We start from the raw sequence: 17726 nt of genomic DNA, 5'->3' as shown, positions 1-17726 counted from the left end.
TTTTAAAATTCCGATGTACATTGATCCACGGTCATCCTTATTACAATTACTTCTGTACCAAATTAAAGTGTTACTGTGATTGCAAAATATTTGTTTGAACACCGCAGACATGCATGAACTACAGATTAACATTAACCACACATGAAGTTGAGCGCGCTTCCACACGCACGCATGCACGTACATTTTTATAAGAATAAAAGTCTTTATTTCTTTAATTAAATTACGAATAGAAGTGTTAGATCGTAAAAAAATTGCCGGAATGATCTCTGTTTTGAATATTTATTGAAAATCCTGTTAAATTAAATGAGTTTCTCATTTTCGTAAATAATTTTTAATTTCGATTTTACCACAAAGTTTTCAATTTTAATAATTTGAAATAGTTTCAGTTCGGCGATAAAATTAAAACGTTTTGAAAAATTACAGTTAGGATTTTCAAAAATTTCCATTTTAAATTTGATTCTGACTGTCTAGAATCATACGGTTCCCTAACAAAACGGTTTATATTAAAATGTAGATTTTATATTGTATATACTAGAAGTTTACAGATTTTTACCAGAAACTATTATTCTACAGATTTCATTTTTATTGTTCGCATAGCACCCTGCCACAACAAAAAACTTCATAATCAATATAATTATACGCTTTTTACATCATTATAAGTGTAAAGAAAATAATGCACCCAAAAATAGTAAATCTAATTTGTTATTTGAGCACTTACTTGACATTCCTCTGGATCTGGTAGCACCCGATCTGCCTGCGGATAGAATCGATCTTTGACAGGTCTATACTCGGGGTCTGATCGCCAAGGAATAGCATAGGTGCTCGAAGCTGAATGTAGAAAGGAACAGTACTTCGCTTCTATGTTTTCCTCCGTCTGAAAATATATTTCTAGAAATTTATTTAGTAATTAAAACGAGTTCTTTAACGAGAGAGTCTAAAGAGATAGATATCAATTACCCATTTAACATTCACTGAATTGTAAAGAAATTAATAGGACTAATTTAGTTTCATGATGTACATGACTAAATGCCGCTTTCTGAGCTGGAGATTTTGTGCGAAATGAATGGTTTGCAAATTATAAATTCTGAGAATGTATACTTTATTGAACGATATATGAACTTTTATACGCAATGAACTGAAAATTGCAATATAAAATTTCTCTAAAACCTCGAATATTAATCAATTTCTGTCAGCTGCAATGGTTAAGCGAAGAATATGTTTATACATTCGTCAAATATGTAGCTATGTAACACAAAAAAGCATACACTTGCCAAATATGTAGCTGCATGACACAAAAACAATGTTTTTTTGTTTAAAAAATATTTGTACAAAAAAAAATTGAACAAACGTTTATACATTCGCCATATATGTACTGTATAACACAAAAAGCAAGTATTTTTTTTCAACTTTTTTTTTCGATTGAAAATAGACAAATCGATCTATTGGAAGGTAGGAGTACTTTTTGAAGAGGCAGATTTCCGATAAAGTGGCTACTTACCATATAAAAAAAATTATTTTCTTAACATACAATAAATAAATCTATAAAAATACAAATGTTATGAATTATAAAATATTTGGATAATATTAATATTTTGCTAAATATAATTGGTCAGATTGCTATGTACATTAAAGTTTCATACATACATATATATATTTATAATTAATTTTCCACTTTTTATCTTACATTAACTCATATTAGTTTATTCCAAAATATTTTCTTATTTCCTGATCTGATTCCTACTTTTTTATTTAATTACTTCTTACACGCGGTCTAGAAAACTGATGATTGTTGCATTTTCTCATGCTCCGACCGAGGAATAAAAATCCCTAACACCTATGCATTTTATTCAAAGACACCTCAAATTCCCTTTCCTAAGTCGGCACTTTTAAATGAATATTTAAATTATAATATAATAGCAAATTTTCTTGTTAAAGTATTGTTTAAAATATTGAAAGTTTTTGAATCTTTTATCAAATCTATTATTTAGAGTTTGTGCATAATATTAAAATGTGTTTCACTTGAAATTTACCGCAATACTATTAAGAACAGGAAAAATGACTGGCCTAAGTAAATTAGACTAATCTACCCCTCAGGGTTTTAAGTTAAATAATAATAATAAACTTGATATTACTAAAGTTAAAAAGGAAAGTAAACAAAACAAAATATTAGTCCAGGGTTTCCAACTTTTACAGAAAATTAGCCAGAGCATACCTGCACACTATACCGTTTATTTTATTAATATTTTGTTACTGTCGATCATTTAAGTTTGTACAATAATTTTTACAAATATAATTCATTACGATTTTTTTAAACTTAGTCTCTTTGTTAAAATGGTTTTTATATTAATGTAAAGTTAATAGAAATTTCGGTATCATTTTTAATGTACATTTAAACTTTAACCCCTTACTTGGGCTCCACTGTAGGGCAGAGTTATGTGTCAAAGGGCCCTGATTCACTTCCACGTTTAAGGTGGGGAAAAGATTTTAATGATATTATAATTTAAATCATAATTGACTTCCTAATTTTTATCTTAAATAAGATCATATTACTTTATTTTAGAATGTTCTTTTGTTTTCTGATCCGAATCCTTCTCTTTTATTTAATTATTTCTAACACATGCTCTAGAAAACTGATGATTATTGATATCTCTTTGCAATGCCTCACACACAGAGCAAAGAGATAAAAAAAAATCCCTACCACCTATGCATTTCATTCAAAGGTATCTGAGTTTCTCTTTCCTAGATGACCCGTGTCTGGCACGTGACAAAGTCTCTATGAGAACCTCATGGTGAAGTCAATGAAAGGGAGAATTTCTGTCGATCTTAAATCGCAATGTGAATGAACGCGCCTTTTTATCATTGCTTCTCTCTTATGCAAATAATGAGTCCCTTGGAGGAATAAATTGAAGTTAGTTCCAAAATTTACTATTAATTTTTTTCTTTTCGGTCATGTATCTGCAAAATTATGTTCGCGCCCGCGCGCGCGCGCGCACACACACACACACACACACACACACACACACGTTCTACTTCATCCCTGTATTCATGTTGTGAACAAATGTGAATAATGGATGTTTTGAGAGCGCAAATGCAAATGCAAAAAAAAAGGCATTTTATAAATGAAAAACACTTTTACACAGTAAACAAAATAAAAAAAAATCTTACATAAATCACCATGCTGGTAAGTTAAAAATATATTGAAATATAAAATGAAACTATATAGTTTATTAAAAAAAAGGGGGTCCCATAATGATGTCTGAAGTCACAAAACGTCTAATTAGCCATTGACTTTAGGAGAATGAGTCTGTTTTGTGAGGTAAGAGTTTTATTCATTTGACAACAGATTTTTTTTGACTAATAATTACATTACAAGATGTTCGTTAATAACACATCACGTTTCTGCACTAATGGAATCCATTCACGTCACATAACGGTCATAATGCAAACATAACTGAGCATGCTATTTAGCATTTAATTACTCGTTGCTTTACGTTGTATTGCAGCGTTTACATGACAGAAACATGGCATAGAATGCTGCGCGTCTTTCTGCAAGAAGAGCGATTGGTTTCAAGATTAATTTGGCACAGAACATTCAACGTGCATCATATGAAAATGTATAGATTTCAACACTTCGTTTTCAAATATTTTCGCCTCTTCCGTTTGAAGCTTCTGTAATGTTTTTATACGGCAAAAGATATACTGCTATTATGAAGTAAGTCAACCATCTAACTCTCCGACCCGCCCGAAGGCACACGGATTTAAACCATAGAAACTGAATGACCGGACCGTCGCAACAGCAACATTGGCGGGAACTGTGGTTGAGTTCTAACGGCCGTCACCGGCCACGGTACAACCCTCCCCGAAGGAAGTACGTCCCGTCATCGATGGGAGGAGCCAGATCCCCCACCTATTAGTGTACCCTCCAGGGTGGCGAGATCCAACCACCATGCCGGAAGCATCTCATCCTCCTTTCGAGGTGCCCCCCCCGGGGGGGAGCTATTATGAAGTAAGAAGGAAAGATATATTGAAAAGAATTTCTGCTTCTTGCATGATTATATTTATTCAATGGTTATGAACAAGTTTGATTGAAGTTAAACAATTTAAAATAGAGAAAATTATAGTTTCTAAAAGCAGCATAATTTTTAAACACTATAAGCTGTATATATTTCACATTATGAATGGATAATTATTTATAAATGATGGATTTCGGAACACGACCAATAACTTTAAAATGAAGCCCTATGGTTTCCAAATGGTCCTTGCGAAAAATATTCATATATCTTTCATTAAAACACATTGTTATCCAAAAATAATTGAAAAAAAGAATTTACTACGCAGTTTTGACTTGAAATTCAACACTATGCTGGCAACGATCCAGCCAATGATTAATTTAACAATGGTCACAAGCAACTAAGAACGTGTTGTAACTCATTATTTAATGATGTCTTTTCGCTTTTGTCACAAGGATCTTTGCATTTTAGTATTTTTATATAACATCACAATGAAAATACATGAAACTATAATAAAAAAAATTAATGAGTTTTATCTTTTTGTTATGATGATTAAATATTTCATAAAATAAAATAAGAAGGATTCTGATCATTAATTTTCAAGCATGAAAATCAGAAACGTGTAATTTATTTAATTAAATGAATTTTAATTAAAATGTAAGAATTAGGTAAATGTTATTGAAACAAGCAATTAATATAAAATATTACCACATTATTTGTATTCAATATTATCATCTACGATATTTAAAAATTGGAAATTTAGTTTGAACGAAGACAACTACTCTGAATAAAAGCATATAGTTTTCATTTAGAAAGTTTCTTTCAGAGATTTCATTCAAAAAGCTTCACATAGTTTTCCCATTTAGTCCAGTTACATATATATATATATATATATTTAGTGCAGTGGAGGCGTAATTCATAAGAAATTTCATCTTATCACGGTAAACAAGTTTAAATCGCTGAAAAAAGATTTTGTAAATGAGAGGAACTAGAATATTATACATATATATATCACTCATCCACTAAGTAGATAAATGCAAATTAAACTGCGGAAGATTGACTCATTTTCATTTATAAATTTATACAATATATTAATAGGTTATTTTTGTTATAATATTATAAATTTAATATTACTCACATAGAAGAAATTAAAAAAGTGAAATGATCAAATGCTGCATATATCTTACGAGTACACTATCAGCAGAAGATTTATAAGGTACAATATAAGAAACTTTTTAATCTTGGAAGGTTTGCCTTAAATCACAGTGGTGTTCATAATAAGATAATGCTATTTATATTTAAAACAATACTTATAGGTGTATTTTAAAAAATAGTTAGGCGTTATAAAAATCACTTTGATATCTCAAAAGTCCCCTGTAAAACATAATACATACAAAAATTGCCAAAAAGTAGGCTTACAAAATTGTATACTTTTCAGTGCAGAGGAGAGATATAATATTTTACTTTTATGAGATTTGTAATGCTGACATCAGGCATAATTACTTAAAAATTAATATATATTTGGGGAAAATAAACTAATTATACTTTAAAGGAAGTAAATGTGAATACTATACCAGGGAATTACAAGCATTTCCAGAGTCCTTGCTGATTTGAGGAAGCTCTTCTCTCCAGTACAGAAAATCCCAGTATTCCATCTGCAAAGAATTTAAAGTTGAGATTGATAAGATTTAAAGTTGAAGTTGATAGATTTGTATGTATGTTCAATGCGACTATTCGGTTATTATTATTTGTAACTGGTAATGTAAGTAATTACCGGCTAATATTAATAAAAACTGGTTGATAACATTGTTTGAAACATACATATGAATATTAGATATTTTAAAAAAATATTAATATCGTCACATTCCATGCAAATTACCTTTTTAACATGGCATTACTTATAAGACAGCATTCTTATCCGCAAAATACAACATGCACAATGGAAAAATCTGCAAATCAGGACTTTGAATCAAAAGTTACCAAATTTGGAGTAATTATTTCTAAAGTGCTTAGTTAAAAAATCTAACGTTTTTAAAAAAATTCACAAGTCAATAATTAAGTCAAAAAATTTTAAAACATTTAAACCGCTTTGTAAATGTTTCCTCGTTTGAGATTTTGTATATATATATATATATATATATATATATATATATTTCTAATGCGGGGAAAAACAGAAATTTTCGCTGTCAGGAGAGCACGACGAAAGGGTTAATATCCAAGAAATAATTATAAAGTTAATATTAAAATAATTTATTTTTACTTCTCTTTTTTTCATTATTAGTTATTAGGTACTTATTATTCTTAAATTTATTAATTTAAAAATTTAAAAATTTATTTACTTATTTACTTTTTTTTAAAAAAATTTTTCAAATTTTGCTCCTTTTTCAAGTAATGTTCGAAATGAAGTTCTGTAAACCTAGCCAGTTTATTGAAACGAATGCGTTCTTATAATATACCCAAAATAATCGAAACGTCAAAAGAACCCAGGAATTCTGGGTCCATTTATTGAATCATCTGGCTGAATGCCAAATTTGCATTACTGCCATTCACTGAAACAAGGAAATAAAAATAATGATAATCAAGAGCACGTGACGGAGACATCGGAAAACATCAGTCGCATTTTTGAGGAGGATGAAAATTCCCTATCGCAGGTTCGTTAAATGCATTATAAAATTTAACTGTTATTATGTCTTTTTCTATTTTATATATATAATATATTTTCTAAAGTATTATAACAAAATATTTTATCTTTAATATATTTTTATCTGTTAAAATTTGTAAACTCTCTCGTTAAATTTGAAATAATTAATCAAAAATTTTGAGGTTATTCTATATATTGTTTGTTTCGAGATCCACAGACTAGCATTTTTGGATGATTGTACTCGACAAAGGGGTGATATTCAATAGAATGAGCATGTTTACGGAAACTTTTCTAGGTTTTGACTTTGCTTTTTGTCAACATTTCATTTCCATTAGATGTATTTTGTTTTTGATAACATTATTTTTGTAAGAAATTTGTGTATTTTTTACTCACACGGTTAGTTCGATTAGCAATAAAGCTTTCAGGATTTGTACTAAAAATAGTTTATATTATATTATTAAATATTGTGAGTGGGAAACAGAAAACAAGGAACTTTTATTCTGGCCATACTCCCTACAAAATGCGCTAATAAAACTTCCAGTGTTTCTATAAAAACCATTAAACCATCTGCACAATAATATTAGTTGAAGTTAATCTAAAACTGTTTTACCCTACAAAAAATAAAAAAGGATATTTTGGAAAAAAAAGAAAAAAAATCATCGATTGATGAATTCGAATACAATATTATCAGACAAACTGTATATGGCATATATATTAATGGGGGGGGGGGGCACTTCTTTGCTTAAATTAGACCCTGCTTTATAAAAAAAAACCTTTTTAAGAAATATTTTTTAGTAAAAAAGAACGTTTTAACAAATTTTTTATATTGAAAATCAAAACATAACTATTCATCAAAACATAACTTTATGCGCTGGACATTTATTGGTAATAAAAATTGGTCAAAAGACTTTTCAAGTAATTTTTATTCTTTACCTATACTTTAGAGGTTTATTTTAGGCTAATATGTTTCCTAATTCTGCAAATAACCCGAGTCCATCTTATTAATAAATGTAAGCATCTCCTTTATACTACATTTAACTCCTATTTTGGCGAAAGAAAATTTTTTTGACACATGCACAAAGACACGAAGGGTTTTCGTGTCTGTTATTTTTAATTTATTTTTGAAGATATTATGAAAAATTATATACTTTATCAATGTCTTCAGAGGTATCAACTCATACACTCGAGATTTAAATCATATGTGTAGTGCTAATTTAATTTTAGAATAAAGAGAAGATTATGTAACGACATAAGAATAATGTCATGATATCGTAACATGATTTAAGAAAGTACACAATTACATGTAAAGCCTTTCTGTAATTATGATGACAAATAAATCGACATCATTTAAATTAGATTGAATATAGTCTAATATGATGTCATCTTAAAATGCTTCTAATTGTGTTCTTGCATTAATCAAGGCTATAAACAAATATCAACACGATAAACAGCAAAACTTGTCCCTGAAAGTTTAAAACTCTTAAATCCAGAACCCCGACTACCAATGAGTTTAGTTTAGTTATATTAACGTCCCGTTGTAAAGCAACACTAGGGCTATTTTGGGACGGACCTCGTCATTTTGAACCGCGGTCAGATGATGAGGACGACATCTGAGCTGGCACCCTCTATCCACGCCACACCACACCAGCGGGAGGACGTTTGGCATGACGAATTTAACGTGCAACAGACCTCCTTACACGACGGTTCTTTAGTGGAATCGGGTCTCGAACCTGAAACCTTACGGCTCACAAGCCGAGACCTTACTACCAGGTCACCGCGGGCCCCCGACTACCAATGAATAATACTGCCATTCCTTTCTAGACTGTTTTTCTTTTAATAGTATAATGTAATTCTGATTATTTTTTTCACTCATGAAATATAACGACACATCTGTACATGTTGATATAAAATAGAAAATAACTATATTGGTATTCAAAATAAAATTATATAGTACTTCAAATTCACGATTTGATTTTGGGCTTGGTTGACCTAATTGAAAGAGTGGTGTAATATATATTTTTCTATAGTAACCGCCAAGATACAGGAGATAACTTGGAAAAACGAGTCAAAATTAGGCCAACTCATGAGAAAAGGCATTGTAGCTTTACTTTGGAATCTTCCTATCATAAAATTGAGGCTTTACTATCAAGTTATCATAATAGCATGATCTTATACTTAGCAAACATAATAATCTTTAAACGAATTATAATATAATCGCCCATATTAATTGAAATGATTTTGATACATAAAAATTGAATTAATTTTAAATTGTTTTAATTTGTACATCATATCTATTTAAAAAATCACGGAGCAGGACTTATAAAAACCCGAATTTTTAAGTCAGAGAAGAAAATAAAGACTGGAATCATGACCGTAATCCGAAACATCCGAATAAAGTAAGTGAATTGCCCTGGAAAGTATTTAAATGAAGTAAAAAAATGCATAAAAACAATTTTATTAAGTAGTTGAACTACCTATCCTAAATAGATCACTGTGTTTGCATCTGGTAATGGACTGGATAAGGCAAGAGGAAAAGAGTTAGAACAACAATTTTCCGCGTTTAAACAGACACATAAAATTATTTTTCCCGTATAACTAAATTAAACATTGACAGCTTTTTTAATTATTAAAATTTGTCGTTCAGTATACTTCATGAAAAGCTCGTAAACATGATTATACTCTAAATCTAGCTCTTTTCTCAGTTTTAATCATATTTTAAAACATTTGAAAATTCTGCTTCAATTGAAATATGTACATAATTTATTCAATATTGAAGTAATATATATATAGTGAGTTTCGAAATTGATCAATCACTCTTTTCTTTAATGGTGTAAAAATATAATACAAACTTCCCATTTAAGTTTAATATTTGCAGAAACATTAAAGTATATATTAAGAAATATCTTGGACTATAAAACAGATATAAAGTCTTCAGAATATTTTCATTATAGTATTTTCGTGTGGTGAACACAAAATTTGAAGTCATAAAGTTAAATATATACATAAAAAATTTGTCAGTTGAAACAACACTTTTTCTGGTGAAACTTTTTTTAAACATTCTATAGTTCCATTCAAAGCATATAAACATAATAATAATTTTTTGCGAGTGCAATTATATTGTTCATGATTAAAAAAAACAATCTGGAAATGGGAAGAACTTTTGAGAATGTACATTGTTTAGTCATCAAAAGGTCGGAAAATGACAAATCTTTTCGAGAAATTGTTTCATTGATTGGGAAAAGTCATGTTTGTGCCTAAAAAATACTACAGAAGTATCGTGGAACTGGATGTGTGGCCAATATTTCAGGTAGAGGGCATAAAGAAATTTTGAGTGTTATTGCAAAGAGGAAGAGTATAAGTTACAATAAAGAAAAACCCAAACTTAACACAATCAAAACGGTTAAGTATGACGTTGGGAGTCGATCCGTCTTCTTTTGGTATTGTATAAAAACAAATGAAGTAGGATAACTTGTTTTCATTGATGACATTATGGATAGACTAGTATTTTGACTTAAAGAAGGGAAGAGGAGACAAAATTTCAGTTGAAACTACCAAAAAAAATTGGTCGTATCTATGCCTAAACGATTACAGGCTATGGTCTAAGCAAAACGTTTTGCAAATAATATTCATTTGCTTATTGTAATAAAATTAATAAAATTGTATATTCATTTTTGTGACATTTTTAAAAATCTAATTTTGCTTATTTTTATATAAAATAAATTTTGTTATATCATTTTATTTTATTTTTATATAAAAAATAAATTTTGTTCTATCATTTCATTTTATTTTTATATAAAAAATAAATAAATTTTGTTATATCATTTTATTTTTATACAAAAATAAATTTTGTTATATCATTTTATTTTATTTTTATACAAAAATAAATTTTGCTAAATCAATTTTTTCTTCGCATATTGGTAGCCCGAATACCATTACTAAAAAATAGAATTTCCTTGAAGCAAAATTTAATCTTTTAAGTAAAAACATTGTTTATACGTTAAAGTGTATACTCAATTTTGGGAGCAATTGTATCACAAGAAATTTATATTTAAAATACTAAAATTATTTTGGTACTTACTATCCGTATGACCAATTTCCGGCACTGCATATTTTTATATAGACTATCTATATGAGATAATTTTAAAAAAAATCAACAGTGTTCTGTGCGTGTAGACATCATATTGGCACGATTTCAATGGTACGTTATCTATCAACTGGATCTACACTTCTGTAAGCTTTTGAAAGAGATGTTTTGTTTCATCGTCGTAAACTTAAAACTTCTTTAAAGATAAATATCAAGCAAGCAAGGAAAAAAAAAACATTAAAAGATGCCGATACCGTATCAGTTATAAATATCAGCTAAAACTTTTTCAGTCACCGACAAGTTAAATCCACTGTTTGGAGGAAAAGTCATGCATTTGTGACTTTAGTAAAAATATAAGCAATAACAAGGAATTTATGAATAAAAATATTTTTTATAGAACGTGTTCAGGTAGTTAATGTATAGTTATGAAAAATGTTTTTTTATAAATCACGGATTATGAGGAATTCAGTATAAAATTATATTAGTTTTTATCCATTATTAATAAATAGCTACTTTTCAGGACTAGCTATTTCGATTGTAATATTAATTTAAATTAAAAATAATCATAATTCCCGCGCTTAAACACATCTAGATGCTCATAATTTCTACAACGAAGTATTTTTAAGCATCAAATTGTGATAGCCATTAGAGCCATGAGATTTTAATAGCTAAATTATAATATAATATTTAATAATAATTTGTTTATGGTGCATATGAATATTCCTAAGGGAGTCGAATCCCATGATGTCATACTACCATTCGTGTCACTTATTTCTTTTATAAATTGTGCACATTTACAAACGGCTTTCAACAAAGGCAGAAAATTATGTGATTAAATATTTCATGAAATAATAATAGCAATTTCAATTTTGTTGCATTCATTGCTGAAATTTATGCAAAGCATAATAAATATTAAGGGAATTTTTCAAATTTTAAACGAGAGTAAAATTTATAATTGAGCAATATTTCTCAATAAGCCATTGCTAAAAAAGACAAATTCTCGCTTAATAATAAATTAATTAAAATTTCAAAACTGACTCCAAGGATGAACATCCCCCACTCTTCAAAGCTTTTAACCCTTTCTAGGGCCGTGGGAAGTGTGCTTCCCACCAAATTTATCAATCTTTGTATGAAATTATGTAGGTTGGCATAAGTTCTGACAAATTCTTTTAGTAAGTCAGAAACTTAGATGCTTCAGTTCTTTATCTCAGACAAAATGAGTGTCTTGATTTGTTACTTAATTATTAATTAACCAAATTAATTAATCAAATTAAAGTAATATTATAAGCTAAATGAATCCCTTTTCTTATTCTAATTTCAAGCCTAAAAATATTTTAACACAATATGACTAAGAAAAAATGGTCCTTTAAAGGGTTCATTAGGTTCTAAATTTGGTAGTTGTAAATCTAATCCGTCTAGACCGTAAACACTCATACATTCTTCATCTTTTTTAGGAGCAGAGAAAAGGGTAAAAATTTTGACCTCTTTTGCTTCTAATTTAAAAATAATCTAAGAAAAAAAAATTTTTATCGAAGATTCGAATCTCTAATCCGAAACATCACTACATGAAAATATTTCAGGTTTTATCGGTCCTTTTCTATATATTTTTTAAAGTTTGTCCTTAATTATAAAACAATTATAACAAACAACTATAACATTCTGTAACATCAAAAATATATTTTAAATTATCACAAAACATATGAGCATAGTATTAATAAAATAATGTTATGTATTGTTTTAAAATATTTTTTAAATCATTGAAATTAGAGAAGAAAATTGCATGGAAATAAAATTAGTTTTCTCGAAAAACTAATTATCGGAAACAGCTTATACGAGTTTGTGTAATTATATGTTCCGAGTTAATAAAAGAAAAACGATGAACTTTTCAATCGATTTTAAATTAGAAATCTAATAAAACTTTTAACCTTCCATTGGGCGCAACTAATCTGTGAGATGAAGTCACATTAATTGAGTACTCATGTATACTCACTCATACTAAATATACTCAAATGTAAGTGAAAAGTTCTGTTTAATATGTTTTTTAACATACATTCGAAAATTGCATTAATTGAGTACATTAATCTCTTAGAGGAATTGCGCCCGATCGTGTTAGGATTTGCATTGCGCCCGACGGAAGGTAAAAAATTATTTTCTTAGTTAACACTTATTACCCTTTGGGTCGTTCAGTGCCAAAACTAGTGGCTCTTAGGTGAACGATATGTGCTATACAGCATTTTGGACGACTTTTGTATCATGCATGTTGCATGCCCCAAAAGCTTTAATCACACATAAAATATTCTATCAAACAGTGATGTTTAAATGAATATAGCCTTGCATTTAAACGTGAGCTAAAACTGTAGAGGAAAATAACTTTAACTAACTAACTTAAAACTTCCGTTTTCATCTACAGTTAAATTATATTCATCAGTATGCAATAATAGCTTACAGAATCAGATGTCACATTTTTCGTGCTCATATAACTATTTTAAAAGTTTTCAGTATTTCTTCTTTTTAATGCATCAAGAAAGACAATACCAAAATGAATAATCTACCAAGATTTCAAATTTGAGTTTAGTTTAGTGTGATTATACTAAATTCAGAAAACTGCACGTGTGTTATTTTGGTATGAACACTGTATTTTTAAATTGTGGCTAAGTAATGTTAACTGAGCTTGTCACACTAATAGGAGGAATTTCCATCTATGAGACCAGAATCACGGTTGAACTCACTTAAGCATTATTTATATGACTTTTTCAGCAAATTCCATACCATAGTAAATTCACTTTACTGAATTTGCTATTCTTAATCCTTTTCAGAATTTACTATTCTTAATCCTTTTCAGAATTTACTATTCTTAATCCTTTTCAGAATTTACTATTCTTAATCCTTTTCAGAATTTACTATTCTCAATCATTGGATTAGCCATTGTACAAACCGTGATTTTTTTTTAAAAAAAACCTATTTAAGAAAGGAATAGGAGAGACAAATTTAGAGTTTCAATTTTCACCTTTTCTTCTCTTGCATTCAATCTGATTGCCACTGAGCAAGATGCATTGTTTTAACATTCTCATTGGATATGAATGGTATAAAAGCTGTATAATAGCAGAAACTTCCATATTTACTTCAGGAATTATAAAAAAAAACTTAGAACTGTTTCCAAATACTAAAATCTTTATACTCATATATGTATAATTATTCATATTATTACATATTGGATTGCAAAAGGTTAGAATGAGAAATTCAGTACAGTGAATTAATAAGGGAACAGAGGCTTAAGTTCATTAGATTAGACATTGGGAAATGAAAAAAAATCTATTTATGGAATTAATGCTGATGCCAACCTTCTTCACGCAATACATACCTTAAATTGAAAGATTGTACGGTGGTAATACATTTATATACATAAGACTTGGATATGAATGGATTGTGTGCATTTTTATCAATCTTATCTGTTTGTCATCACATTTAAAAGAATATTTCCTGAAAATATACTCTCAAGTTCCCAAATTTGTGCATGGAATTGTTACAAATTGTTTATTCAATTCCTCATTGTATTATAAATTATATCGGTTTGGTTTAGAAGATCAATGTAAACTATTTTTATTTGTTCTGTAAAAGATTCCAATGTTAAAACGCTTTCCTTTTAAAACTCCATGCAATATTGTCAATACGTAAATTGTATATTCGAGGCTTTTATTAGTTTTAGTATTATTATCAAAGTTTCCAGATTCAAGCTGCTTACCTAAAAGCTTTAATGAAAACATCTGAAAATTTTTCAGGTACTAGACAGCATTTTTACTGCTTTAAGCCTAATTAAATTTCTCAAGTGATTGCAATAACAATCAGCTCACTCACATTTAATTTTTACGAACTTCTGAATATTTCTGCTTTATCTTTGCAAGTGATATGACATAGTAAACTGAGTAGGTCTTGAAATTTGAGACAGATTTTATCTTTTTGAACTGTGGTCAGAGGACGGGGAAGATATTTCAATTTGCTTCCTCTTCTCCGATTTCCCATGTTGCATCAGCGGAAACAATCTTTACCTTAATAGTTTAATACGCACCAAGTGAATCGATCTAATATAGTTCCATGGAATCAGATTTCGAATAGACAATTCTCCTTTTATAAAGCCGATTCTGTCAGAAGCTTCATATTTGATTTGAACCACAGAGTCGAGAATTCAACAGAATCTTTGATGTAGCTTGTAAAATGCATGCAATTGTTTTAGAAATATCGCCCAGTAGAATGCCCTGTAACTTTTCGAAATTTATTTCGAAAGCACCTATTGGCACGTAAGCACTCTTAAATTAGGATATCAATCAGAATACCGTTTTTATGAACAGAAACTAGCAGGAGTGATCTTCGGAAACTTTTCGCTTACACTCCAATATAAGTTTCAACTCCCTTCCTCTGTTTAAAATTTTGGACCTTGAGTAGGGCTGCGTATACTTTGCATAGCATTAGTGAACGGTAACTAGGAAATATAGATCTTTGGCATGAATCTAGCATTTTTACTGAATCTATCATGAAAATACATATTTTGGAAGATTTTTTGCTATCGAGTGATAACGAAATTTGAAAAGAAATTACAGTTATAATCATAAGATAACCTACTGAATTTCATTGATTTAAGTCATTGCGTTTAGATAAATGTAAAAGTACACGTCGACAGACATTGAACTATTTGACGAATTTGTTAAAAATTTGATAAATATTTATATTTTAGATGCTAAACTTATGTGTCAAATTTCATTTAACAAACTTTGCGTTTTGAAGTTATCGAATTAACTTACATTCGAGCAGACGAACAGACAGACTTCCTTCGAATGGATTTCATTCATAATTCTATAGAAATCAATAAATTTGGATGTAATGTCATCTAATACATTTCATACATCTAGCTCAAAACGATTTTGAATTATCAGATTCACAGACAAAAACCAAAAATATTTTTTTACGAAATCTAGTTTCGAATTAAATTTTCCCCCCAGAATATTAGCTATTTATTATTCATTAGTATTGTATGAGAAGTTGATATACTATTTTCATTCAGATAAATCACACTGTATATTTTCAGCTAAAGAGTTTTTTTATTCTTGCGACGGTGAGCTTAAATCATATTATTAAAGTAAAAAACTACTTCAGATTTAATTTTTTTTTCAATCAATAGTCTGAAAATGCAAATTACTTGATTTTAATGGATGCAAAATATTGTTTAGAAAACAAAATACTGATCATATCATTCGAGGATAGCTATTTCATAGAGAATCATATACCAAACGTACGAATAGAGACTCTGATGTTTCCGAAAAAAATCCCCAAAGCATTTGAATGTGCTCTTTTCAAATTCAACTACAAGATTAACTTTTATTGTTACACAATAATAAATACAGTTGTTCAATTAAACGAAACAAATTACATAGTATATTTAAGAACAATTTCAGAATTCTAAAATCATAAGGATTCATAACGTAGGTATCTCCATTCGCTGGTAATATTTCACTATATTACCTCTAACCTTTCATGGATATAACAACAAAGTCACAACATACATATTTAATGTGAAAATTATGTTATTACATGCAAAAATTATTTTAAGATTTATTATTTAGTTTGGTTTTATGGCACAAGGACTAGATTTGATCCTTCTCGCCAAAACATTTGTTAGACGGTTTTCGTGTTAAAAATTACGTTTAAAAAAAAGATACAACTAAATCTGATGTAAAATTTGAATATCTTTTAAAAATACAAAAATATTTGAGTGAATTTTATTACCTAAAATGTCATTTAAGTTAAAAACATTCGCGCCGAAATGAGCTTGTTGCGTACTAAGATCTCGATATTCACATAGAATATGCTTAACCGTTAAAACACAATCGCATTTATTACAAAGTGGTGCATGATCAGAGTTCAAAAGATTTTTTTTGGATCAAATAGGTATAGCCTATTCGAAATCTCGTGATAAGGACATCCTTATTTCCGGTTAAAGTTTTACTTTTGAAAGCTTTGAAATAGTTTATTTTGAAAGTTGGATTTCTACTCTTCTGACAAGTTTTTGATATTATCAATATATTTTTTTCTTCGTAAGATCACATTTAAATGAAAAGCATTTATTACAAAGAGAATCATCCCTATCCAACTTGATATACGAATAAAACAACAAAAAAATCAAACTGCGCTTCTTTATAAATAGATTATCAAATATTCATTAAATTATTATTTATCTTACCTTCAAACATAAAAGTGGACGTTCTTTGATGACGTTCTTGTTTCTATTTGGTTAATTTCCATAATATTTTTAGTTTGTTCACGATTTTCAGTTCATCATCTGTAGTTTACATTAAAACGTATGCGATGCCAACGATAAATCTTGCTTGATATAAATGTAATATGAACTCCATGAATGCACAGTTAGAGACCCATATTAAAAAAGACCGTGTGACACTAAATATTGAAATTTAAACCTCGAACGATGGTCCCAAAGTGACATCATTAAAAAATAATGAAAAATAGCAATAATAGAATACTTTTCAACTTTTTACGGTGTATAAACATAATACGGATAAACACATAATTAAATTTGGGAGAAAGTAATAATGAAAGTAAAAACCAGTTTGCGTCGGAACAACAAATCTAGTTTCTATAATATGCCCCCCCTTAAAATTTATACTATAGAAATTCATTAAAAAGTATTGGACACAATTTGCAATAAAAATTTTCACTCCATATCTGTTAGTTCACGAAATAAAGACTACACAATATATTCGGACAAGCATCTGGTTTTCATATATATCTGTATTGAAATTCGAATCAACATCTTAATCATTGTTACCACTGCTTAAAAAGATCATCAACAGCTTTGTAAGGACAATGTTTTTTTTACATCATTTAAATTATTTATATAAATTATATTCATTCAAATTTAAGACAATTTCCTAATAAGATTATTAATTTTTATGCAACATTTTTGTGTTGATAAGACATTGCA

General features: G+C 28.8%; 1 protein-coding gene across 2 annotated transcripts in view; it reads right to left on the bottom strand.

Moving 5' to 3' along the window:
• Nucleotides 1–17085, bottom strand: part of LOC129962037 (formin-2-like) — a 107647-nt gene extending 90562 nt beyond the window's left edge. Inside the window, exons 1-3 of one of the 2 annotated variants that reach the window (XM_056075723.1) lie at nt 16968–17085; nt 5585–5665; nt 719–874 (exon numbers count right to left, since the gene is read on the bottom strand). In XM_056075723.1, coding sequence (XP_055931698.1) covers nt 719–874; nt 5585–5665 — 237 coding nt within the window. In that variant the 5' untranslated portion in view covers nt 16968–17085. Of the gene's footprint in view, nt 1–718; nt 875–5584; nt 5666–10729; nt 10814–16967 lie in introns of those variants that run through there. The other variant, XM_056075722.1, reaches the window with a different exon arrangement.
• Between the last annotated feature and the right edge of the window lie 641 nt (nt 17086–17726).

This window comes from Argiope bruennichi, chromosome 2, assembly GCF_947563725.1.
Source record: "Argiope bruennichi chromosome 2, qqArgBrue1.1, whole genome shotgun sequence".
Taxonomy (NCBI): domain Eukaryota; kingdom Metazoa; phylum Arthropoda; class Arachnida; order Araneae; family Araneidae; genus Argiope; species Argiope bruennichi.
The sequence above is the reverse complement of the archived record's forward strand: the minus strand, read 5'-3'. Positions and strand labels throughout refer to the sequence as shown.